The sequence below is a fragment of the Pseudophryne corroboree genome, chromosome 4 (genome assembly GCF_028390025.1).
Source record: "Pseudophryne corroboree isolate aPseCor3 chromosome 4, aPseCor3.hap2, whole genome shotgun sequence".
NCBI classification, from domain to species: Eukaryota; Metazoa; Chordata; class Amphibia; order Anura; family Myobatrachidae; genus Pseudophryne; species Pseudophryne corroboree.
Window position 1 is genome coordinate 390,365,079 of NC_086447.1, and position 27,453 is coordinate 390,392,531.

Sequence of the window (27,453 nt, forward strand, 5' to 3'; positions counted from 1 at the left end):
AGAATATTGTATTTAATGTTATTATGCGCTTGCTGTTTCTATACTTTGTTCCTATATAGTCTCATTAATTGTCCTTATTTATGCCACACCTACTCTAGTCCATGCCATAACGTTTAATAACCTACAACACTCTTACTGTATCAATGTGGTATGAAACCCACATCCCATACGCACAGAAGCAGTGTTTCACAACAATCATTATGGTGTGAAGTGCACCAGTCTTCCTGTTCAGAGGGGCTGCCCTGATTGTGTCTCCTCCCTGTTGGTGAAGATATTTATTCTTTGAGAAAACAAAAACATAGGTGCTTGCTAGTGCAGAAAATCTTCCAAAAACAGTGTGAACCAAATTAACCACTTAACTCCTCTCCAACCGCGCTGCCCCACTGTGTCCCCTAGTTTTTGACAAGGAGATCTGTTCTGCAGATGTGCATAATATAATATTTAAATTAAAAAAAATACTTTTTAAACTATATTGAATAAAACTTTTGTATAAAAAACAACGGTACAATATGAATGGTTTTGCAGGGTAAAATGCCAGTTAAGCGGTTAAATATGCAATAATATGGTTGGCACAATTTCACCCCCCCCCCCCCAAAAAAAAAAAATGTGCTTTTCTTAATCATGATAAGTTGAGACATCAGATGAAAATACATCCAGAAATCCATCGGATGATCTCCGAGAATGCAAAGCAGGAAAATCATAGCATATAAAGTGTAACGGATACAATTTATAAATTATTACCTGATAAAAATGCAAATGCGCAATCGTTAAAATGAATGTAGCTTATCTGAACAGATATACAGGAGACTCCAAGTGCCTCTAATCACCACACACTGAATCAGGATATCAGCCCAATGTGTTTCGTCTCTGAAATGGAGATGTTGACCTCAACTGAGGTGAATATACTGTATAAGCACTTTGAGTCCTGTTGGAGAAAGAGCACAATATAAATAAAATTATTATGATATATTCTATGAGCATGGGGAGAGATAATAAGCTTTAAATTGTCATTTTTCTAGTACAGCCTGTAACATGGGAGAAGCTGATTGGTTAGCACTTTCTCTCTCCAAGCTTTGATAAATCTTAACCTATATTGTGAAATAGGGCAACTGTAACATGGCAGCTCTTGATTGGCAACTAGCTGGACTAGACTGGCAGACTATCTGCAATTCTGTTTTAAAATGTGCAGCTTAACCTGGGTCAGTGGGTTACATAATGTAACTTTCTACGGCTGGGTCCACAGGTTAGCCACAGGATAACAATGGGATATGATGGAGTGATAGCGGATTGGCACCAAACGATCACAAGCTTTCAGTCCTCCCAGGATGCAACGGGCCCATCCATATATCTCCGTCCACTGGCTCAGGCAAATTGTTTTTTTGTTTGGTGCGGCAGGAGCCGGACCATGGTCAGGGGGTTGCTGGTTTTGGCAGCCATAAGCTTTCTTCTTTTATTTTTTATAGTCTTACTATGTTTTTGAGTGATCTTTCCTAACAGCGTCTTAAACGCATATTGGAAAGAGTCGCTCCAACAACTCTCTGCCGGATCGCAACAACGCTTACCCGCGGTACAAGTGCTGTCTCGACGGGCGTCTGTGTCGGATATACTAGCAGGTCCAGCAGACGTGACCAGGCTGTGGCTGGAGTACGGGGAGAAGGTAAGGCATCGGTTCCACTTAGAAGGGGAATACGGACACAGCCGCACTGTTTTGGGAGGAGACTACCAAACAGCTAGCGTGCCGCCACCACGGGTGCTCCAGCGCTTGGCTTTAGGGATCATAAGGCACCAGGAATAGTATGAGGCTGCGATCCTCAGGGTTGATGTCAGTGGTGGAGAGTCAGACGCTCTCCTGGTCGCCCCTCCCTCCAGTTAATGACCAGTTTCCGTCGGTCTCCCGCTATGAACTGTTGACTCACTTCCATCTCAGATGCTACCACGAGGGGTCTCGGTCGCAGCATAGGCCGCTGCGTCTGTGTTCACTAAAAAGTTACCGCAAGGAGACACGGTCGCAGTACAGGTGTCTGTGTGACTGTAGCGTCTGTGTGCACAGTGCGTCTGTGGTCACCTAAAGTTCCCGGAGCGACACTGTACACTAGTTGCGTCTTGATCCACTCAGCGTTCGCAAACGTATTGATCGATCTTGGAAGTGAGGTGAGTCTCCCTGTATCCCACTCTACTGAGTACGAGTTATACAGCACTAAATTTCTATCTACTTTGGTTAGTATGAATAGTTAAGTTTAATGCCCATTGCATATGAGTCTGTGTACATTACTGTGGTTTTCTTCGCATTGCGTCTGAATACGTTAAGATCTGTATAGAACAGAATGCAGTAATATGTACTCCTACATACTTTGAAATGGGTTTGTAGTTGATAATATGCTCATATGACTAATATATAACATGTTACTGACTGCTAGTGTGATTGCTGACTTTATATGTGTTTGTCAGTGGTTCTCCTGACTGTTCATCTTAGAATCAGCCCCCTAGTGTACTGAACAAGAATTATTGTATTTTTCATTTTTTTGCTACTGCCATTAACATGCAGCTGTGTCCTCAGGCACTGATACTTAATTTGTGTCAGATAGTCCCTCTAGGTGACAGGGTGGCTTTTTTATTTAAAATGTGCAGCACACAAATAAAACTACTTGAGGCGACAAAACTTTTTTACTAGTATACGTAAATAAACCACTGTGATTTACAACATTTGTACATCTGTGTGAGGCCAAGGGGGTTATTCAGGGTTATTCGCAGTAACTCTACTCTAAAAGCACACTAATGGGCAGAACCTTGTGCACTGCAGGGGGGCAGATATAATATGTGCAGAGAGAGTTAGATTTGGGTGGGTTATATTGTTTCTGTGCAGGGTAAATACTGGCTGCTTAATTTTTATACTGCAATTTAGGTTTCGGTTTGAACACACCCCACCCAAATTTAAAGGGCTGTACTGACGGGGAGATTTCCTCAGAGATGTGTGCTGAGCGGTCTAGCACAGACTGCTCAGCACACATCTCTCCCCCCTCTCAGCACAGCGCGATGTGCTGAGAGAGGGGGTGACGGACACCCATTGGCATGCAGGCCAACCTAGCACCGGTAATAGCGACGCGCGGGACCGCACATCTCTGTCGCTGGCACCCCTACACATGGACCGATGTTAAGTTAATTTCTAAGCAATCTAGTCAGATTGCTTAGAAATTAGCTGAGCATCGCTCCATGTGTACTCCCCTTAACTCTCTCTGCACATGTTACATATGCCCCCCCCCCCCCCCCTCCCCCACCCCCCTTCCCTGCAGTGCAACAGGGTTTTGCCCATTAGTGTGCTTTTTTGGTTTGGTAACCAACCTGAATAAGTCTGAAACTCTGCAAAAAAGGTTTAGATACAAATAGCTGTCTCTTTCCTCACATTTCCTCAGTCTCTTTGTGCTTTATCTGCGACTTTGTACATGCACAGCTAAAGTCACAACCTAGCATCTATCGTACACAGTCTGAAGCTTTTTGCTGTTTCTGCGATGCATGTAATATGCAAAATTTAGAGAGACATATGGTACGCTACTCCTCTTATAGCGTCTGTCGCACCAGGCATCTTGCGCTGTATGGCGTGCAGATGCTTGGTGTATGAGAACATGTGTACCTACTGAATTGGGGAAAATTGTTCTGTCTTGTTGGATGCATCAGCGGTCTTTCCAAAGCTGATAAAGGAGTGTCTGAGGTTTGTGGCTCTTGCAATTTGCTGGTAAGACGATTCCTCATCTACCCATCTCTGGGGATTCTGTGTACATAGCATTGCCATTAGTGTTATATTATATATATTTAATGGCAGGGTGCAGTATATCGTCTTATTACATTGTATATACTGTACAGTACATGTGAAGCAGTGAGTGGTTCATATATATGCCATCCTGCAATGAAGCCATCATTGGAATTGAGAAGGGAGTTCCTGTAATGTCCATCACTGTGTGCCAGTGCAAATTCTAAATGGGTTTGTGCAGAGGCACTGAACATCCATTGAATGATTTTCTCTCCATGTTATTCTTCTATTTTGACTGTTCTCCATATATATATATTTTTATTCATCTACCATCTTGCTATGTACCCTCTCCCTCTATTGTTCTCATAGGACACCTTGACTCCTTTACTCCGTGCTTTTTTAGCAATCTTTTTCTTTTAACAAATCATTAAACAGTCAAACAACCTGAACAATAAAAATTCTAGAGGATTTGGGGATGTAAAACTACGTCCACCAAATTAATTTTATAGGGAGTTCCAAAAAACTGTTTTTTCTTTCATCCATACTGGGACATTGCTGTACATTGGGGATGATCCAAAGCTGCTCCTAGTGGAGTGGACCCTCAATATTTTCTGTCCTTAGATATACAGATTTTGAACCTGTAAACATTTTGTGAATGTATGAACAGTAGACCAAACTGCAGCATGGTTCTATTGAGGTACTACCAAAGAGTGATCACTGACCTGGTGGAAGCTGGTCAGCTGCTGTCACAGTCATCGTAAAGGACCATTAGTGTTGTGCAAGGACGTATTTATATCTATATACTATAGGTTATCAAAACTCTCACTACATCCAGGAGATTAGGAAAGTGGACAACCTCAGACTGGTCTGGCAAAAAAGCTAGAATTACAATTTTCTATTTGAGGTGAAATATATGTTTGAGTTAATGAAGGTGGGGAACAGTTCTATCTTTGAGGAATATGAGATAGGGAGGTTACAAGACAAAGCAATCTGCTCCAACACTCTCCTTGCTGATAAGATAGGTAACTCACGGGAGAGATGTGTGCTGAGCGATCTTAACACAGACCGCTCAGCACACATCTCTCACCCCGCTCAGCACAGCGCGATGTGCTGAGCGAGGGGGAAAGCCGACGGGGGGCCGCTCACTTCACACAACGGTGAAGTGAGCGACCCGCTAGATTGAGCCTGCATGCAGCTCAATCTAGCACTGGCGATAGCGATGCGCGGGGCCGCGCAACGCTATCGCTGGAGGGCATACACACGGCAGATCCGTCCTTAAAATCTAAGCAATCTAGCAAGATTGCTTAGATTTTAAGCACGGATCTCTCCATGTGTACCCCCCTTTAGTGTTGTGCAAGGACGTATTTATATCTATATACTATAGGTTATCAAAACTCTCACTACATCCAGGAGATTAGGAAAGTGGACAACCTCAGACTGGTCTGGCAAAAAAGCTAGAATTACAATTTTCTATTTGAGGTGAAATATATGTTTGAGTTAATGAAGGTGGGGAACAGTTCTATCTTTGAGGAATATGAGATAGGGAGGTTACAAGACAAAGCAATCTGCTCCAACACTCTCCTTGCTGATAAGATAGGTAACTTTCCAAGTAAGCAATTTCATCTCAACTGACTGAAGAAACTCCAGAGTAGAATCTGCAAAGCAGAGTGCACCTAATTATGGTCCCACTTAACCATACAGTAGGCAGAGCATAAGGAGTTTGAATGTCTAAAACCCAGTGATGGAAATAATGAATTTCTAGGATATGTGCCAGCTTGTGCTTAAAAAATATTGATAAAACAAAAATCCTGAGTATTAGGAGAAGCAAGTTGCAATTCTGCATCCAGACAGAAATGGTAAGAAAGACAAAAAGTATGCCAGCCGAAAAGAAGAACTGGGAACACAATTCTTTGTATATTATATAAGATATTGTACACCTTCCTCATATAGTGATTATCTAGAAGCAGTTGGGTTGCAAGCCTAGATAATAATCTGCTTTGCCTGCTGTAACAACCCTTTTTCTTGCAAGATCATGGCTCCACAAGCCTTGCTGCCAAATCTAGATGGTTGAAGGAACTTTGACTTAGAAGTAAAATTTCTGAGTGGCAGTTCCCTATGACACTAGGCTGTAGCTCCAAGGAACTAACAATGCCCACCAGTTCATGAGTCCTTACACAATACAATGCAATTTATGGTTTAGCGGAGATGCCATCATGTCAATGCCAGATTCTTTACTTGTCATGGACACTGGACTGGGACCACGGGCAGCTACGGTAAGTGGCAGACATGAACCCTGGACTCCAACTTCACAAGTTATGGATTCAATAGAACCTTTTTAAAAGCTAATGTACTGTATAGAATAATAAGCCTACAGCCACCTTTAATTGTCACTGGCATTTATATACACAAAAAGAGAATTAAAGCAACACTGTGTTAACTAGGTAACAGATTGGGTTATCACATTACTGGTATTCAATGTAGCAACTCTTGAGAGTGGCTAAAGGAAGGTGCATACACACCGGGCATTTTTGCTCATCGTGTATGCACAGCGATGATCGTGAACATCGCTGGCATGAAAATAGCTCAGTGCATACACACTAAGCAATTTTCCCTGTGGCCAGCGATGTACTCCAATAGGAGACTCTGGAAAGTGCTTCATTCGGCTGTTCAAACAGCTCGACGAATGGCGTTGGCCAGCAATGATGCGGGAGCACGCATCCGCGCTCATCTCCCAGCTATACACACTGACCGAGTTTGAGCTCAAAGTAGCTCAGAACGCCAAACGTGAGCTACTTTGAGCTCAAAATCGGCTAGTGTGTATGGGCCTTTAGTAATATCTTAAAATATACCTGGGCGGTTTAGTCCTGACAAGTAAAGGAATAATGATGGTTGTTGCCACAAACTAGTTGGGAGTAGGATACATATTCATAACAAATGGGACTTGTCTTTGTAGTAGTGGTACAAGGAGACCATTTAAGGGAGTTATTCGGAGCTGTTAGCAACTGGGCAAAGCCATGTTGCACTTCAGGTGTGGCAGATATAACATGTGCAGAGAGATTTAGATGTGGGTGGGGTATATTGTTTCTGTGCATGGTAAATAGTGGCTGCTTTATTTTTACACTGCAATTTAGATTTCAGTTTGATTCAATTTCAGTTTGAACGCACCCCACCCAAATCTAACTCTGTGCACATGTTACATCTGCCCCACCTGCAGTGCAACATAGTTTTGGTAACCATTCTGAATAACCCCCCGTGTCGCTACTGGCAATGGTTAATTATCCTATAAATGTTTAGGTAGCTTACCCATTCCTATACACACATTCCTATAGACAACTTTATTGGAAATGAATTGCACTATATTGACTTTTTAAATTATAATTTCTATAGTGCCACCAATCACTCTGTGCTGTACAGAGTACTCCACAAACAGTTTGTCAGCTGCCAGTTAACCTTCCTGTATATTTTTTTGGAGTGTTGGAGAAACCGGAGTCTATGGAGAACATAGAAATTGCAGATGGGCTACCTATTGGGAACTGATCTTATGACCCCAGTACAGGGAGTAAAGATGCGGCCCACTCTGCTGCTTTTGGTTTAAATAAACTAAAATGACAACAATTTGCAATCTAGTAGGTGGGTTAGAATGAAAAAAATACAACTGGCATAAGGTGTGTGACTGTGATGTGACGAGACAAAGACATGTGTTTTAGTGAGAGGTCTTGTTCCACACAACACCCATTCAATTACAGTACTAGCGTGGCAATGGCATGTTTGAGCAATTTTCAGGTTCACAGTAAATTTAACCTACTGTGCTAAAAAAAAATGTCTGTCATCTATTAGTGCTGTTTCCTCCATACCAACACCACTTATATACCTTTACTGCAAGTGAGATAAAAGGAAGCAAAACGGCACTCTGCCATGAGTCGTTTCTCTGAACAACAATTGAAGGATGATTTAATTACCTTCGTTAAGCTTAGAGATGTGTGCGGACCCCATATTTTGGTTCTAATTCATCATCGTGTTACGGTTTTGAGAAAACCACCCTCAACTAAAATCATGTTCTTTTTGCGGTCCAAAACCTGAAATTTGAATTTAAAATCCAAATTCCGAAACACGGGAAGATTCGAACTGGGACTAGGTTCAGATTGGATCGCCTTAGGAGATCCGATACAATTTTTGGTTCGGATAGATCCACAAAAATATGGGAATTCAAATTTCTGGAGGACTCAAACTCACACCTCTAGTTAAGCTGAGATATTACTGTGGGTAAACTTTATGTCTAAATTGCAGGCTATTTTCAGCATGCTTGCTTCTGCAGCCTGCGCCATGTGATTACAAAATTGTTTCCATATTTGCGCGATAGCGATAATTCTACAGTGCGGTATGTGCATGACAAAGTCTGAAAAGCACCTTGAACCCCAGAAAAGTGTTTAAAAATTGGATAATAGTAAAGAACACTACTAACTGTGGAATAATGATAGTGAAAATGTGTTTTTCACCAAATTAAAGCTTCTAGAATGTTTTGGGGTACAGAACAATGTATGTAATGAGATTTTTATTTTATTTTCAAGTAATTTAAAAATCTATTGAGAAAATCACTTCTAATTCCCATCTAACATTTCAGATCCTAGTTTCCCATCTATACAACACCCCAAAATACACCGCACACCCATTTCTAAACTTTTTACAGAAAATCATCTTGTAGTTATTAGCCAAATGTATACTCTTTAAGTATCCTTCAAGTGTATGATTAGTTATTGGGAGAGATGTACCCAGAAGGTTTACACATTTTTACTTAAAAAAAAAAAAATTCTCTACTTTTCTCCTACTCATGGGCTGCAAACTTAAAGCCAAATTAAATCCAGTTGAACCTGTGTTATCTTAATGCAGATAAAGTGGAGACAGTGGGGGTAACGTGGTAAGTAACCTGTGACTAATTGAATTAGAGCATTAATGTATTAACTGGCAACCCAAAGACTGCAATACTGCTCTACCTAGCAATTACCTGGTTGGACTACAACATAAACTCGTCTCTACCCACAACAGGACATGTCTGCATAAAACGTTTATGCTGCTAGCAAAGTCCGTTCTCATTCTTTACACCACTGCCATTTCTTCCTTTCTTTGTGTTTAGGATGTAGCAAATCCGAAAAAACTGTTTTAAAAGTTTGCCCTCTTCTAGTTGGAAGATATTTGTTCCTAGCATTGTTAATAATTAATAGACAGAACGTGAGGTGTAGAAAGAAAATAATTGCTGAGAACGGCAGTAATAAATGTAAATATTACAAAACTAATCTGAAGAAAACACAGAATCATATACTTTTTTAAATGACGCGTTCTTATTAATTTGTTAATTCTTGTGCTAGACCTGTTCTGCAAATCCTCCATTGCCCTGTATGGCTATTGACAAAACAAAAATGTAGTTTGATCAAGTGAGAGAATGTAGTTTGTCAAGTGAAAGTATAGTGATTTCGTAAGTATAATTATGCTATTGTGGATTCCAGGTCGGCAGGTAAAACTGGCTTATATCCATAGTGCAGCCAAGCCTCCACGGAACATTCGCCGTCAGCAAGAAATTTATGGAACTGCTGGACCTATTGCACAGCCTCATCCTATAGACAAATACAAGTAAGTGTTTGTTTTTGTTTTTTTATTTAAATGCAGCATAAATATAGTGGACATGTATTAAAATCACCTTGCAGAAATAATGCTACAGCACAATTTATTTAATTAGTAAAATCTATTTGCTAATGAACACATTAAAGCATACCTCCTAATATTTGAGGATTGGTCATGTGAACATGGCCACAGTCCCATAAAGTGGGCGACACCATGACATGTGTACATGGGTGTATCACATTCCGCAGTAGGGTTCCTTGTAAACCTGAAGCACTTAATTGACACAAAGACCATTTCCCTTTCTTAGATATGCCACTACAGTACATTGCCTACCCCCCAATTCCCCGTGCAAAGTAGCTGTAAGTGGGACCTACTGTATCGCCTTCAGATGGGGGTGGTAAGAATAAAGGAAAAACAACCTATAAAATGACTAGGTTTCCAAGCCTCACAAAAAATTAAGATATTGTATAATTACATATGTATATTCTTTTAAGTGTAGAAAAATTAAATCTATGAAATCGATTTTAGTAAAGAAGTTGAAGACCTGAATTATTTTTCTGGATACATGCTAAATGGCTTAAAAAGAGAAGAAGAAAAAAAAGTGGAAAAGGCTGCATTTTTTTCTCTTATTCAAGCAGTGCAAAAGCAGCCCGGGGGCTAAGTCCAACTGAGTGGTCCAGTGTCTGTCACTGCCAGAAGATGAATACACACTAAACTCCACCCTTCACATTTGCACTGTACATAAGAACAAAAAATTCTGCATCCTCAAACAATGTCCTGAATTTTTGGAACTGTCCAACCTGAATCAGAAAAGTTGTCAGAGTGTGTTGCTCTCTCCTACAGTATCTGTTCTTTTAGCTGTAGGCCACCTGCTAGTGTTTTAAGCTAGGTTGCTGCTGTTATGGATCCCAGAATGTTGGGACAATGGGGCAGATGTATTAAGCCTGGAGGAGTGATAAAGAAGTGAAGTGATTAAATCTATAGCATTCACATTTAATAAATAGGCCTCTTACCAATCAACCAGTGTGTAAGGGGGTATTATTGATGAATGATGCGCGCTCCCGCACGCCGTTCAGCGATCACTAATATTGAGCTGACGTGCAGCTCAACCCGTCAATGTCGGGCTGAGCTGCATGTCCAGGAATGCCAGCGGTGACTTTACTGATCGATATCGTTCAGTGTGTACGCGCTATATTGTTGAATGCTATATTGTTCAATTATATAGTTTTTCATCGCCAGCATTTCAGCATCACCTTGTGTGTACCTGGCTTTAGAAAGGTAAATTCATTTTCCACCAAATAACAAGCAAAAATAGAAAAACTCTAGTTTTCTCACTGGGTTTTTTAGAGTTGCATGCTTTTTTGCTGGCAGCTGCTCTAACACTCTCTCTAGTCTGGTACACTTATTAAACACACACTCAGATGGTCACACACAGCAGACTCTAGTACATATAGTGACCATAGCTCTAATGAGATTATATACTACTATTATTGAGGTTATGATTTCAGCTGTTGGCCTGGAGGGTTTCCAAGAAGATTAACTTCAGGTTGGAGCTGGTGTTTCTGTTCAGTGTAGGAATCTAGGTGGCTTTATGAAAGTCCTACACAAGGTAAAGTCACGAGAAGAGAAGACATAGACTTAGAACAAGATGCCGGACCAGATCTGAGTAAACTGGAAACCAGGCAGGGACCGGCTATGCTTGTAACTCGGCTGGAACCAGCGTTGCTGAGACCAGCTGTGGTAGATGCCAAACTGGGACTGGCTTTGTTGGGGATAAGTCCTGCAAGAAGAATTTGCTGGGGTCAGAAGTTCAGCAAGGATGAAGAAAGCACCACTGAGCTGACTGAATTGGAAATGGCCTAACTGGAGGCAATAGTACTGCAGATCGGAACTGCGCTAGAGACTAAATAAATCGGGTCAAAAACAGTACTGCTGAGGGTAGCAATGCTGCAGAGCAGATGGGAGCAGGAACCGATTGGTATGCACTGAGAAATTGAAAGCTGATCAGAATCCATCAGTAGCCAAGATAAGCTGGGGAGTAGTGATATTACGCTGGCAGCTAGCCCGGGCTTCAGAAAGCATTTCTATATGGACTGCTATGCAGTGATTGGAGGAAAAAGTAATGAGGCCATAAACTGGTCCACGATTAGCTGGATTACAGTCAGGTGGTGCCTTTCCAAGATGGCGGCACCCAGTGACTGGAGTCAGCGGGAGAAAATTGTAGGTGAACACTGGGTGCACATGCAGCATGTCCGCTGGAACAACACAGCACAGTAGATAGACCGTGAACCCACTGAGAAGTACTGAAGTGGTATGCAGACCAGCAAAGTGGTAAGTGCCTGAAAACAGGGTGCTGGGATCTGACATATGTATTGTAGACTTTTTGGCATAATTGTGGGCTATGCTGAGTTGATCATACACACAGATCTGTCTGGTACAGATCTCTTGCACCAGGTACAGGGCTGGTGTGAGTGCGAGCCGATAGTGATGACTGATTCCATAAGCTTATGGTTAGGGGCCATGTACACAATGCTGATGCAATTTTCAATAGAATATCTTACATTTTGTAGGGTCTTCATAAATAAAGCCCTTAGTGAGCATAAGCTGAGAATAGAACCATACTTCATGACCACGACTTCCGAAGATGGTTGATGCACCCAGGGATTTTGTGTACAATTACTGTTCTCAAAAGCCATGAGTGTTCATATTGTCACTATATAGACCTGTGGAACAGTTATCAAGTCTATGCTCCACCTGGCTGATATCAAAGTCTAAAAGAATAATAAAGATTTGGCCTCTTGTTTGAAATGAGTAGGGATATCAGAAATGGGGTCTTAATACATTAGTTACAGATATTTAATATATGGAGTAGGACTTTGCGAAGTACACTTATTAAGTATACTTTTAATGACTTAGAATGGTCCATGCATTGCATATCTGTCACTATAATGGTCCCTGCATTATGTATTCGTCACTAGAATGGTCTCTATTTTATAGGGGTCACTTCTGGGACTTTTGTCATGCCCTTTTTTTCCCATTAAAGTGTGCTAGTAGAAAAGCCTGGTCCACAAACTTGTGTCTGCCTTCCTGGCTAAAACCTTCTGAATGTTAAATTACTATAGGTGCACTGATTAAATAAAGCCTGTGCATTGTGCTGTCCAGAAACGTTTTTAATATTAAAGTGGTCAGATGTGCATCCAAGGAGCCTGACTCTAGGTCAGAATGTTTGGTTGCACTGCGTAGTGACGTGCGGTGGGGTGAGGCTGAGCCTTTCCTGTCATACTAACATTTGTGCCAGAGTTTTGATGGTGCAAAGTATATGAAAAATACAAACAATATGTTAGAAATATCTCCATTGCATAATTCTAATCATTTTTATAGCCAAAACTCGGGAGTAAAAAGTCTATGGCAGGTGAGGCAGTGCCTCACCTACCTATCTTTTCTGCTCATCTCTGATCAAAACGCACCAAATTTCCAGGAGTTTATACTGCTGCACCTGTGTATAATGCCCAGATGTACCCTTTGGCTCATATATTGTGTGTAAATCTGGCTCTGGGGAGAGCCAGTGCCTCCTGAGCCACTTAGCTCACCACACGTCCCACTTGCACTACTGTTTTTTTATTTCCTTCAAAGGGGGTATTCAATTGTTTGAAAAGTCAGTTAAGTGTCTGTTTTTTCCTATCTAATAGACAGGAAAAAACAGACACCCATCTGACTTTTCAGTTTTCAAACATTTGAATTCCCCCCTAACTGCTCTACATTATGATGGTGCCCCCAAACCATGAGGAATAACCTCAAGTGTTTCTTTTGGTGTGTGTATCAATCTATACAAAAATTTACATCTGTATAAAATGTACAAATAAACAAATAAATTAAAAAAATATATGTACTGTATGTATGTGTGTGTGTGTGTGTATGTATGTATGTATGTATGTATGTATATATATATATATATATATATATATATATATAATATATATAATGCATGTGTATGTACTTTAAAAAATAAAAAAAATAGATTTAGTTGTTAACAATATACCAAGCTGCGGGGCATGTTTCATATAACCGTAGAAGGGAGAGAGATTGAGGTATCTTATAGTAGGATGCAGCTATGCCTTCCGTGGTGCTGGCACCACCCCACAGCAATGACTGACACCCCCTGTGCAGTCCACACCTGCACGTCAGTATTTAGGTGGAGGAGGCTGTCCGGTCTGCAAGAAACTGAGAGATTCTGTGGATTCAGCAGTACGGTGGTGTGGGATATACCTGGGACTTTCACCTCATTTGCACAAACCGATATTGAACTGTTTAATTACGGTTCCACCGAATCTGGTAATCACCCATCGTTTAAGCTGACTGGGGAGCCTGCCTTTTTTAGTGACAGAAATATGCCTTATTTGTGTTTTTATTTATATATGTGCTTTTACTTGTATTTTTAATGCATGCATATTAAAAAATTGTGTTACACTGTATTCTTTCTTTTCCATCCTTGTTACATTCACAACTGATGGAGATGATTCTATGAGAAATTGGTGACCATTTCATTAACAAGGACGCGCTGGTTAAGTTGTTTCTTCATTTTTTGTTCTTGTTGTACTATTTAGTGAGGGGTGAAGGATACCTCTAGAAGTATACTACTGACTAGCTGCTTCTGCGCACGGGACAATTTTTCATCTTTTCTGTTGTAGTATTTAAACCCCACCATGCTGGTCCTAGTCCCTTTGCCAGCACGCAGTAGGCCCTTCATAAGTTTCATCTCCAGTCACAAATGGACGTTAATCTGGCACTGGTTCCTGCGCACTGTGATACTCCATTAGGCACTGCAAGGAAAGTTGCAGGTCACATGCTATAAACCTCTGCTTTTATTGGATACATTTGCTTTGTCCACTTTTTATTTTATAGCAGCAGCAGCTCACTAAAAGAGTAACTGTATTCGTTATTATTAATCAATAAAAATCTAATAGTACTTCCTTAAGGGTCTTCATGAACGGCGGTGGTGATAACGAGAAGCAAGTGTTTTATAGACCTTCTATCTCACGAACAGTAAACCTGCATCAAAAATAGTTCTAGGAATTTAAGCACCTTAAACTGTCCAATCTAATTCAAAAGTTTATTCTTGAAAAATTCAAAGATTTAATTTAGCAAAGGCCACCATCGACCTAGGAAAACCTTAACACACTGCTAGCCCTGTGCGAAAGAAGCAGTCTGGCTACTTCACTCATGCCAGCCAAAGCAATGGTCTGCTCACAAGAATTACAGAGCCACAGATAATGAATACAACCATTATGCCAACATGTTTTTGGACTGTGGGAGCACCTGGAGATAACCCATGCAAAATCTGCCCAGATGCTGTAGGTTAATTCTTGTTTACAGTTGGACTTCTGGCGCCAGGGCTTTGAGACAACAGTGATCGTACACTGTGCTGCCATTTATGAATAGAGTGTATTTCTCTCAGCCCAGCTAAGATATGTAATAGGTCTGTAGCAAATTTGTCTGACTAAAGCATTTTATGCCTTATTCTACTTATTGGTTGCCAATCTTCATCAGTTTGAATTTATGCAAACTTGGTGGATATTTTCAACTATAAGTCATTGCATTATAGGTAGGCATTAGAGATGAGCGGGTTTGGTTCTCAGAGATCCGAACCCCCCGAACTTCACCTATTTAACACGGTTCCGAGGCAGCCTCGGATCTTCCCGCCTTGCTCGGTTAACCCGAACGCGCCCGAACGTCATCATCCCGCTGTCTGATTCTTCGAGATTCGTATTCTATATAAAGAGCCGCGCGTCGCCGCCATTTTCACTTGTGCATTGGAGATTGAACAGAGAGGACGTGGCTGCGTTCTCTCCCTGAAAAGCTCCATATCTGTGCTCAGTGTGCTGCAAATATCTACGTTCTCTGCCTGAAAACGCTCCATATCTGTGCTCAGTGTGCTACAAATATCTGTGCTGCATTGTGGGGACCACCAGAATATAATTATAGTAGTACAGTACAGTAGGCCATTGCTGTATCTTACAGCTCTGTGTCAAGTATACTACTATCCATATCTGTGCTGCATTATTGTGAGCAGTATATAGTAGGACAGTGCAGCATTTTTGTGACCAGCAGTATACATACAGTACAGTACAGTAGGCCATTGCTGTATCTTGCAGCTCTGTGTCAAGTATACTACTATCCATATATGTTCTGCATTATTGTGAGCAGTATATAGTAGGACAGTGCAGCATTTTGGTGAACAGCAGTAGTAGCACAGACAGTACAGTAGGCCATTGCTATTGATATATTACTGGCATATAATTCCACACATAAAAAAATGGAGAACAAAAATGTGGAGGGTAAAATAGGGAGAGATCAAGATCCACTTCCACCTCTTGCTGAAGCTGCTGCCACTAGTCATGGCCGAGACGATGAAATGCCATCAACGTCGTATGACAAGGCCGATGCCCAATGTCATAGTAGAGAGCATGTAAAATCCAAAAAACAAAAGTTCAGTAAAATGACCCAAAAATATAAATAAAAAGCATCTGAGGAGAAGCGTAAACTTGCCAATATGCCATTTACGACACGGAGTGGCAAGGAACGGCTGAGGCCCTGGCCTATGTTCATGGCTAGTGGTTCAGCTTCACATGAGGATGGAAGCACTCATCCTCCCACTAGAAAAATGAAAAGATTTAGGCTGGCAAAAGCACAGCAAAGAACTGTGCGTTCTTCTGAATCACAAATCCCCAAGGAGAGTCCAATTGTGTCGGTTGCGATGCCTGACCTTCCCAACACTGGGCGGGAAGAGGTGGTGCCTTCCACCATTTGCACGCCCCCTGCAAGTGCTGGAAGGAGCACCCACAGTCCAGTTCCTGATAGTCAAATTGAAGATGTCACTGTTGAAGTACACCAGGATGAGGATATGGGTGTTGCTGGCGCTGAGGAGAAAATTGACAAGGAGGATTCTGATGGTGAGGTGGTTTAAGTCAGGCACCCGGGGAGACACCTGTTGTCCGTGGGATGAATATTGCCATTGACATGCCTGGTCAACTTACAGAAAAAAAATCACCTCTTCGGTGTGGAATTATTTCAACAGAAATGCGGACAACAGGTGACAAGCCGTGTGTTGCCTTTGTCATGCTGTAATAAGTAGGGGTAAGGACGTTAACCACCTAGGAACATCCTCCCTTATACGTCACCTGGAGCGCATTCATCAGAAGTCATTGACAAGTTCAAAAACTTTGGGTGACAGCGAAAGCAGTACACTGACAACTAAATCCCTTCCTCTTGTACCCAAGCTCCTGCAAACCACACCACCAACTCCCTCAGTGTCAATTTCCTCCTTAGACAGGAAAGCCAATAGTCCTGCAGGCCATATCACTGGCAAGTGTGACGAGTCCTCTCCTGCCTGGGATTCCTCCGATGGATCCTTGAGTGTAACGCCTACTGCTCCTGGCTCTGCTGTTGATGCTGCTGGGAGTCTATCATAATCCCAGAGGGGAAGTCAGAAGACCACTTGTACTACTTCCAGTAAGCAATTGACTGTCCAACAGTCCTTTGCGAGGAAGATGAAATATCACAGCAGTCATCCTGTTGCAAAGCGGATAACTCAGGCCTTGGCAGCTGTGTTGGTGTTAGACGTGCATCCGGTATCGGCCATTAGTTCACAGGCAATTAGAGAATTTCTTTAGTTAGTGTGTCCCCGGTACCAAATACCATCTAGTTTCCACTTCTCTTGGCAGGCGATACCGAGAATGTACACAGACGTCCGAAAAAGAGTGTCCTAAAAAATGCAGTTGTACCCAATGTCCACTTAACCACAGACAAGTGGAGCAGGGCAGACTCAGGACTATATGACTGTGACAGCCCACTGGGTAGATGTATTGCCTCTCACAGCAAGAACAGCAGCGGCGGCACCAGTAGCAGCATCTCGCAAACGCCAACTCGTTCCTAGGCAGGCTACGCTTTGTATTACCGCTTTCCATAAGAGGCACACAGCTGACAACCTGTTACGGAAACTGAGGAACATCATCGCAGAATGGCTTACCCCAATTGGACTCTCCTGGGGATTTGTGACATCGGACAACGCCACCAAAATTGTGCGTGCATTACACCTGGGCAAATTCCAGCACGTCCCATGTTTTGCACATACATTGAATTTGGTGGTGCAGAATTATTTAAAAAACGACAGGAGCGTGCAAGAGATGCTGTCGGTGGCCCGAAAAATTGCGGGCCACTTTCGGCATTTAGCCACCGCGTGCCGAAGACTGGAGCACCAGCAAACACCCCTGAACCTGCCCCGCCATCATCTGAAGCAAGAGGTGGTAACGAGGTGGAATTCAACCCTCTATATGCTTCAGAGGATGGAGGAGCAGCAAAAGGCCATTCAAGCCTATACATCTGCATACGATATAGGCAAAGGAGGGGGAATGCACCTGACTCAAGCACAGTGGAGAATGATTTCAACGTTGTGCAAGGTTCTGCAACCCTTTGAACTTGCCACACGTGAAGTCAGTTCAGACACTGCCAGCCTGAGTCAGGTCATTCTCCTCATCAGGCTTTTGCAGAAGCAGCTGGAGAGATTGAAGGAGGAACAAATATGGAGCGATTCCGCTAGCATGTGGGACTTGTGGATGGAGCCCTTAATTCGCTTAACCAGGATTCACGGGTTGTCAATCTGTTGAAATCGGTGCACTACATTTTGGCCACCGTGCTCGATCCTAGGTTTAAAGCCTACGTTGTATCTCTTTCCGACAGACGCAAGTCTGCAGAGGTTCAAAGACCTGCTGGTGAGAAAATTGTCAAGTTAAGCGGAACGTGACCCGTCAACAGCTCCTCCTTCACATTCTCCGGCAACTGGGGCTGTGAGGAAAAGGCTAAGAATTCCGAGCCCACCCGCTGGCGGTGATGCAGGGCAGTCTGGAGTGAGTGCTGACATCTGGTCTGGACTGACGTACCTGCCAACGATTACTGACATGTCGTCTACTGTCACTGCATATGATTCTGTCACCATTGAAAGAATGGTGGAGGATTATATGAGTGACAGCATCCAAGTAGGCACGTCAGACAGTCTGTACGTATACTGGCAGGAAAAAGAGGCAATTTGGAGGCCCTTGAACAAACTGGCTTTATTTTACCTAAGTTGCCCCCTTTCCAGTGTGTACTCCGAAAGAGTGTTTAGTACAGCCGGTCACCTTGTCAGCGATCGGCGTACGAGGTTACTTCCACAAAATGTGAAGAAGATGATGTTCATCAAAATGAATTATAATCAATTCCTCCGTGGAGACATTCACCAGCAATTGCCTCCAGAAAGTACTCAGGGACCTGAGATGGTGGATTCCAGTGGGGACGAATTAATACTCTGTTAGGAGGGGGATGTACACAGTGAAAGGGGTGATGAATCGGACGATGAGGAGGAGGTGGACATCTTGCCTTTGTATAACCAGTTTGTGCAAGGAGAGATTGATTGCTTCTTTTTTGATGGGGGCCCAAACCAACCAGTCATTTCAGCCACAGTCGTGTGGCAGACCCTGTGGCTGAAATTATGGGTTTGTTAAAGTGTGCATGTCCTGTTTATACAACATAAGGGTGGGTGGGAGGGCCCAAGGACAATTCCATCTTGCACCTCTTTTTATTTTTATTTATCTTTGCATCATGTGATGTTTGGGGCTAATTTTTTTAAGTGCCATCCTGTCTGACACTGCAGTGCCACTCTTAGATGGATCAGGTGTTTGTGCCGCCCACTTGGGTCGCTTAGCTTAGTCATCCAGCGACCTTGGTGCAAATTTTAGGACTAAAAATAATATTGTGAGGTGTTCAGAATAGACTGGAAATGAGGGGAAATTGTGGTTATTGAGGTTAATAATACTATGGGATCAAAATTACCCCCAAATTCTATGAGTTAAGCTGTTTTTGAGGATTTAAAAAAAAAAAAAAAACACCCGAATTCAACAAAAAAATTTCAGGGAGGTTTTGTACCGCCGCGGAACTGAATCCAAAACCCGAAAAATTTCCGGTGCACATCTCTATTAGGCATGCATATAGGAGTGGGATGGACGTAGTAGTAGTAGTAGTAGTTGTTCATAAAAAAATTGTACTTTTTCCTATAAATAGTCTGCTTTGTTTGAGCTAGGACTCACAGTAGTTGCTAGCATACTCCAAAGCCAAAGGTTGCAATATCTTATTGAAGACATTGCGTCTGAGCACCCTGGTGATCTTGCCACCTTCAGCACAATAATTGTTATTATTGCAGTAGCTTTTAACTGTCATTCTTCCCTTGCCAAGCAAAATCACACAATAGAATTTAATTGCTTTTCTCAAGATCTTTTTATCTGTATATCTTCATTTGAGTAATGGTTAGTAGATTTACAGTGTACTGTGCCATGTGGGTCACAAGCAGAACCTGTTTTATGTACCTGCAGGTAATTAGCTGTTTTGGCTGGGTAACTTTAGCATGAAACAAGATCTTGGAAATGTTAGGGAATTCAGTAGCTGCCTGTTGCTGTCACTCACACTGCCATGCCTCATGACGCATAGAAAATCCTGTTTACATTTTTGTTCTTCATCGAGTAATCGTTTATAAATATGTTTTTATTTAGCAGTGACTATAATTTTCTTGCATGATGGGTCATGAATAATAATGTTGTATACACATTTTAAATTGGTTATTTGATTGTGTCATTGCTAGTGAATTGTCTGTGCTTTTATTTAATTCTTACTGTACTTTATGATCATACTTGAGTATTTTTAGATGGAGTTGGAGTTTTTGAACTACAATATATTGTGTATGGAGACCTTTGTTCTGAATATTACTTAAATTGCCATGGGTTTATAATTTAGGTTTTGTTTTGTTTTTGTACATGTGAAGTGTAGGGAAGACCCTGCAGCTGTTAGTGCTATTTTTGTAAAGTTTTACAATCCAAGCTTACATGCCTCCTTTTTTTTTTTTTTTTTTTTTTCTTTACACCAGTGGCAAATTCATCAAACATCGATTTTGTTAGTAGCATATCCGGCAGCTTGAACAGACAATTGCTAAGTGGTTTAGAAGGTGTAAAGTGAACCCAAAGCCAATGTGCGGTGGTTTCATTCAAACACCCTAAAATTGCATATGGTCTAGTTCAGGCATGTCAAACTCGTGGCCCTCCAGCTGTTGTGACACTACAAGTCCCAGCTTGCTTTGCCAGCATACCTTCCACGGATAACCTGGCAAAGCATGCTGGGACTTGTAGTTTCACACCAGCTGGATGACCATGCGTTTGACATGACTGGTCTAGCTGAAACTGCCATTAGTCATATTGTTCCTACAGTATTAGTAACCTCAATAACATAAATTTCCACACATTTCCAGTAAATTTTGACCACCTCACAGCTCACAATATTGCTTTCAGCCAGTTTAGGCTAAAAGGTTGCACAGAGGTAGCTGGATAACTAAACTAAGTAAGAGCAGTCAGTGGTACAAACACCTGGCACATCTAGGAGTGGCACTGCAGTGGCAGACAGGATGGCAGTTTTACAAACTATGCCAAGAAATGCTCCAAAGAGCACATAATGCAAAGAAATAAGTTGCAAGATGGAATTGTCCTTGGGCTCTATGTTGTATATATTTATCAGGACATGCACAGTTTAACAAACCAATCATATCAGTGACAGGGACCGTCATTTATGGCTGAAATGATTGGTTTGTTTGGGCCTCCATAAAACCAATTTTTTAGAAGGACTTCCTCTGTTTAAGTAATTACTCTGAGGATGTTAATAATGAGGTGTTAATTACATTATAATCTTGTACAATAAATTTAATGTATTCTCCGCAAATGACGTAACATGGTAGAGATGCCAAGATGGCTAACATTCCTACCTCTACAAAATTTGGTCTCACAAGTGGAGCAGATGTTTTCAAAAACATTGTCAGGATTGGGGTAAAAATAATCCCACACCCAAGAGGTGGCTTTTTTTGTTTTATGCCCAGGCATCACAATGACTTTCTTTTTATCACTGTCGTCAATTTACACAAACAACATCAAAATCCTCACTGTCAGATAGTACACACACATCCCCCTCATTGTGTCCCACTTCCATACACAAATCCTCAATTTGTGTTATCAGATTCATCACCATCTTTACTTGAACTTAAACCAACATGTACAGATGGTCGATAAATGGTGGAAGGAGGTGAAAGAGGCTTCTCTATGAGGACAGTGTGAGAAATGTCAGACTCGCATATAGCTGACGTGGCCACCCCTAAACGTTCCTCAAGAATGTCTGATGGTTCTGAATCTAAATGTGCCGTTTGTCTTGCTGCCTCTGCAGCTAACTTTCCATTTGTTTGTTTGTTTTTTTCTTTACCACTCTAAAATTAAATGATTTTACATACCCTTGTCTAAACCCTGAGCAGATGACGTTGACGGACTTGCATTGTCAATGTCATGACGTGTGGCAGCATCTTCAGCACTAGTAGTAGCTTTCTTTCTATCAACACAAAGTGGGGTTGACCTTCTCCAACAGCGCCACACAAGAGTTAGAATAATATGTTCTGATAATAATTACACACCGTGGTTGACTTCACTAACAGCATTGCACAAATGAGTAAAAATTATGTATAAGTATTTTTTATATCGCACACCATGGGTTACAGTCTCGTACAATGCGTTTATGAGTAGGAAATAATATACTGTGGTCTGACCGGCAGTGTCACAGTACTTATGAAAATAAAATAAAAATTGTATAGTACACTGAGGGTACAGCACAAACAAAAAAATATATATATCATTTTATAATAATTTTAGGCTTTTATTATTTGAATTTTACACGGAGGCAGTGCCCCTGGATGGACGGACAGATCACCCCTTTCAGATAGAGCAGGCAGAGAGAGCACCCCTTTTTCAGATACAGCAGACAGAGTGTGACATTTAGTGATTAATTTATTTTGGGGTACCAAAATGAGATTATGTATTTTGGGCTCCCAACCTAGAAACGTTCTGACACCCTGTGTGCAGTTACTTGCCGTTTCCTTTGCTCCCAACTCAGAATCAGGCCGTCAGTTCCAATATCACCTGCAGACTACTTTTACTGTGCATAACACATAAGGGGCAGGATGTACTAAAGGGAAAATGCAAATTTCGGGGGTTTTATCACATTTTTATATGTACTAACCAACAGCTGCTGCATTTTCGCCCATGAGGGTATCGCCATCTTTTGATGGCGATACCCTATAGAAGCCTATGGGCTTCTTAATGCCGGCTGCCGCAACCCGCCACATCTGCCGCCCCTCGCCGCAGACGCCAACATCCCTCTGCTCGGCATACCTTCTTCCAGGCAGCCCTGGTCCCGGAAGCTAAACTCCTCCTCCCCCTAGCAACACAGCCGGAGGTCCTTCCGGCTGCAGGGAGGAAGAGGAGGCGCTCGGGACAGCCTGCTGCCTGCTTCCCGGCAGGTGAGCTGGTGGAGACCCAAGGGATGTATCGCCACATTTCGATGTTAATCGCATATGTTATTATTACATATGTGATTAATATCGCTGCGATGGGCGGCGATGTATGTTAAAACATCCCGCCCACGGTCCTATGTCTCCAGCAGGCTGCTCCACTGCATACCTCCCAACATTTAGAAGTCTCAAGTCAAAAAGGGGGGCATGGCCTTGGGAAAAGGGGGCGTGGGTTTGTGGGAATACCACGATTGCGAGCCACACCCACATTTTGCCCCCAGATTTCTCTGTCTCCCATGAATAGATGCTATGGGCATGTGTGCAGCATTTATTCACTGCATTTCAGAAAGTGAGAGAGGGTCTCCCAACTGCCCCTGCTACGTAACATGCAGCCCACGGGTGGGACTTTGGGACAGTCCCAGAAAAATGGAACTATCCCATGAAAATCGGGACAGTTGGGAAATATGCCACTGTATTACAGCATCCAAGTCCAGCACTGCCAGCAGCCTGTCCCTTTTGTGCTTCTGGCACCTGGTTCTATACTCCTACTACAGTCTGTTCCAGATTTCCACGTCACTATTGACACCTCTTGTTTTCCTGATAACTTGCAACTGCCTTGCATATTTCTGCACAACAGCCTCTGTGTATCTGTGGTCTGCATGAGTAGAAGCATAATCAAGACATCTAGTGTCATTTATACCCCTTTCAGACTGCCTGAGGCAGGTCACATGTGGGAGCCTGAACATGATCTCCCAGCGTGCGACCCGGCTCAAGCTCCCCACCGCCGCTGGCTGCAACCTGGCATATTGCCCATACACAGAGAGTGAACTGGAAACTGGTCGCAAAGATGAGCGCCTGAAATTTTTCGGGTTTTGGTTTTGGGTTCGGTTCCGCGGCCGTGTTTTGGGTTCGACCGCGTTTTGGCAAAACCTCACCGAATTATTTTTGTCGGATTCGGGTGTGTTTTGGATTCGGGTGTTTTTTTCCAAAAACACTAAAAAACAGCTTAAATCATAGAATTTGGGGGTCATTTTGATCCCAAAGTATTATTAACCTCAAAAACCATAATTTACACTCATTTTCAGTCTATTCTGAATACCTCACACCTCACAATATTATTTTTAGTCCTAAAATTTGCACCGAGGTCGCTGTGTGAGTAAGATAAGCGACCCTAGTGGCCGACACAAACACCGGGCCCATCTAGGAGTGGCACTGCAGTGTCACGCAGGATGTCCCTTCCAAAAAACCCTCCCCAAACAGCACATGACACAAAGAAAAAAAGAGGTGCAATGAGGTAGCTGTGTGAGTAAGATTAGCGACCCTAGTGGCCGACACAAACACCGGGCCCATCTAGGAGTGGCACTGCAGTGTCACGCAGGATGTCCCTTCCAAAAAACCCTCCCCAAACAGCACATGACGCAAAGAAAAAAAGAGGCGCAATGAGGTAGCTGTGTGAGTAAGATTAGCGACCCTAGTGGCCGACACAAACACCGGGCCCATCTAGGAGTGGCACTGCAGTGTCACGCAGGATGTCCCTTCCAAAAAACCCTCCCCAAACAGCACATGACGCAAAGAAAAAAAGAGGCGCAATGAGGTAGCTGTGTGAGTAAGATTAGCGACCCTAGTGGCCGACACAAACACCGGGCCCATCTAGGAGTGGCACTGCAGTGTCACGCAGGATGTCCCTTCCAAAAAACCCTCCCCAAACAGCACATGACGCAAAGAAAAAAAGAGGCGCAATGAGGTAGCTGACTGTGTGAGTAAGATTAGCGACCCTAGTGGCCGACACAAACACCGGGCCCATCTAGGAGTGGCACTGCAGTGTCACGCAGGATGTCCCTTCCAAAAAAAACCTCCCCAATCAGCACATGATGCAAAGAAAAAGAAAAGAAAAAAGAGGTGCAAGATGGAATTGTCCTTGGGCCCTCCCACCCACCCTAATGTTGTATAAACAAAACAGGACATGCACACTTTAACCAACCCATCATTTCAGTGACAGGGTCTGCCACACGACTGTGACTGATATGACGGGTTGGTTTGGACCCCCCCCAAAAAAGAAGCAATTAATCTCTCCTTGCACAAACTGGCTCTACAGAGGCAAGATGTCCACCTCATCTTCACCCTCCGATATATCACCGTGTACATCCCCCTCCTCACAGATTATCAATTCGTCCCCACTGGAATCCACCATCTCAGCTCCCTGTGTACTTTGTGGAGGCAATTGCTGCTGGTCAATGTCTCCGCGGAGGAATTGATTATAATTCATTTTAATGAACATCATCTTCTCCACATTTTCTGGATGTAACCTCGTACGCCGATTGCTGACAAGGTGAGCGGCGGCACTAAACACTCTTTCGGAGTACACACTTGTGGGAGGGCAACTTAGGTAGAATAAAGCCAGTTTGTGCAAGGGCCTCCAAATTGCCTCTTTTTCCTGCCAGTATAAGTACGGACTGTGTGACGTGCCTACTTGGATGCGGTCACTCATATAATCCTCCACCATTCTATCAATGTTGAGAGAATCATATGCAGTGACAGTAGACGACATGTCCGTAATCGTTGTCAGGTCCTTCAGTCCGGACCAGATGTCAGCATCAGCAGTCGCTCCAGACTGCCCTGCATCACCGCCAGCGGGTGGGCTCGGAATTCTGAGCCTTTTCCTCGCACCCCCAGTTGCGGGAGAATGTGAAGGAGGAGATGTTGACAGGTCGCGTTCCGCTTGACTTGACAATTTTGTCACCAGCAGGTCTTTCAACCCCAGCAGACCTGTGTCTGCCGGAAAGAGAGATCCAAGGTAGGCTTTAAATCTAGGATCGAGCACGGTGGCCAAAATGTAGTGCTCTGATTTCAACAGATTGACCACCCGTGAATCCTTGTTAAGCGAATTAAGGGCTGCATCCACAAGTCCCACATGCCTAGCGGAATCGCTCCCTTTTAGCTCCTTCTTCAATGCCTCCAGCTTCTTCTGCAAAAGCCTGATGAGGGGAATGACCGGACTCAGGCTGGCAGTGTCTGAACTGACTTCACGTGTGGCAAGTTCAAAGGGCATCAGAACCTTGCACAACGTTGAAATCATTCTCCACTGCACTTGAGACAGGTGCATTCCATCTCCTATATCGTGCTCAATTGTATAGGCTTGAATGGCCTTTTGCTGCTCCTCCAACCTCTGAAGCATATAGAGGGTTGAATTCCACCTCGTTACCACTTCTTGCTTCAGATGATGGCAGGGCAGGTTCAGTAGTTTTTGGTGGTGCTCCAGTCTTCTGTACGTGGTGCCTGTACGCCGAAAGTGTCCCGCAATTTTTCTGGCCACCGACAGCATCTCTTGCACGCCCCTGTCGTTTTTTAAAAAATTCTGCACCACCAAATTCAAGGTATGTGCAAAACATGGGACGTGCTGGAATTTGCCCATATTTAATGCACACACAATATTGCTGGCGTTGTCCGATGCCACAAATCCACAGGAGAGTCCAATTGGGGTAAGCCATTCCGCGATGATCTTCCTCAGTTGCCGTAAGAGGTTTTCAGCTGTGTGCGTATTCTGGAAAGCGGTGATACAAAGCGTAGCCTGCCTAGGAAAGAGTTGGCGTTTGCGAGATGCTGCTACTGGTGCCGCCGCTGCTGTTCTTGCGGCGGGAGTCCATACATCTACCCAGTGGGCTGTCACAGTCATATAGTCCTGACCCTGCCCTGCTCCACTTGTCCACATGTCCGTGGTTAAGTGGACATTGGGTACAACTGCATTTTTTAGGACACTGGTGAGTCTTTTTCTGACGTCCGTGTACATTCTCGGTATCGCCTGCCTAGAGAAGTGGAACCTAGATGGTATTTGGTAACGGGAGCACACTGCCTCAATAAATTGTCTAGTTCCCTGTGAACTAACGGCGGATACCGGACGCACGTCTAACACCAACATAGTTGTCAAGGCCTCAGTTATCCGCTTTGCAGTAGGATGACTGCTGTGATATTTCATCTTCCTCGCAAAGGACTGTTGAACAGTCAATTGCTTACTGGAAGTAGTACAAGTGGGCTTACGACTTCCCCTCTGGGATGACCATCGACTCCCAGCGGCAACAACAGCAGCGCCAGCAGCAGTAGGCGTTACACGCAAGGATGCATCGGAGGAATCCCAGGCAGGAGAGGACTCGTCAGAATTGCCAGTGACATGGCCTGCAGGACTATTGGCATTCCTGGGGAAGGAGGAAATTGACACTGAGGGAGTTGGTGGGGTGGTTTGCGTGAGCTTGGTTACAAGAGGAAGGGATTTACTGGTCAGTGGACTGCTTCCGCTGTCACCCAAAGTTTTTGAACTTGTCACTGACTTATTATGAATGCGCTGCAGGTGACGTATAAGGGAGGATGTTCCGAGGTGGTTAACGTCCTTACCCCTACTTATTACAGCTTGACAAAGGGAACACACGGCTTGACACCTGTTGTCCGCATTTCTGGTGAAATACCTCCACACCGAAGAGCTGATTTTTTTGGTATTTTCACCTGGCATGTCAACGGCCATATTCCTCCCACGGACAACAGGTGTCTCCCCGGGTGCCTGACTTAAACAAACCACCTCACCATCAGAATCCTCCTGGTCAATTTCCTCCCCAGCGCCAGCAACACCCATATCCTCCTCATCCTGGTGTACTTCAACACTGACATCTTCAATCTGACTATCAGGAACTGGACTGCGGGTGCT

The 27,453-nt window shown here is 43.2% G+C and overlaps 1 protein-coding gene across 1 annotated transcript in view; it reads left to right on the forward strand.

Annotated features, from left to right (window-relative positions):
• LOC134909633 (elongin-A-like) overlaps positions 1–27,453 on the forward strand; it is a 195,477-nt gene that overhangs the window by 151,462 nt on the left and 16,562 nt on the right. Inside the window, exon 9 of the mRNA XM_063916717.1 lies at positions 9,247–9,370. Within this exon, the coding sequence (XP_063772787.1) occupies positions 9,247–9,370 (124 nt within the window). The remainder of the gene's footprint in view (positions 1–9,246; positions 9,371–27,453) is intronic.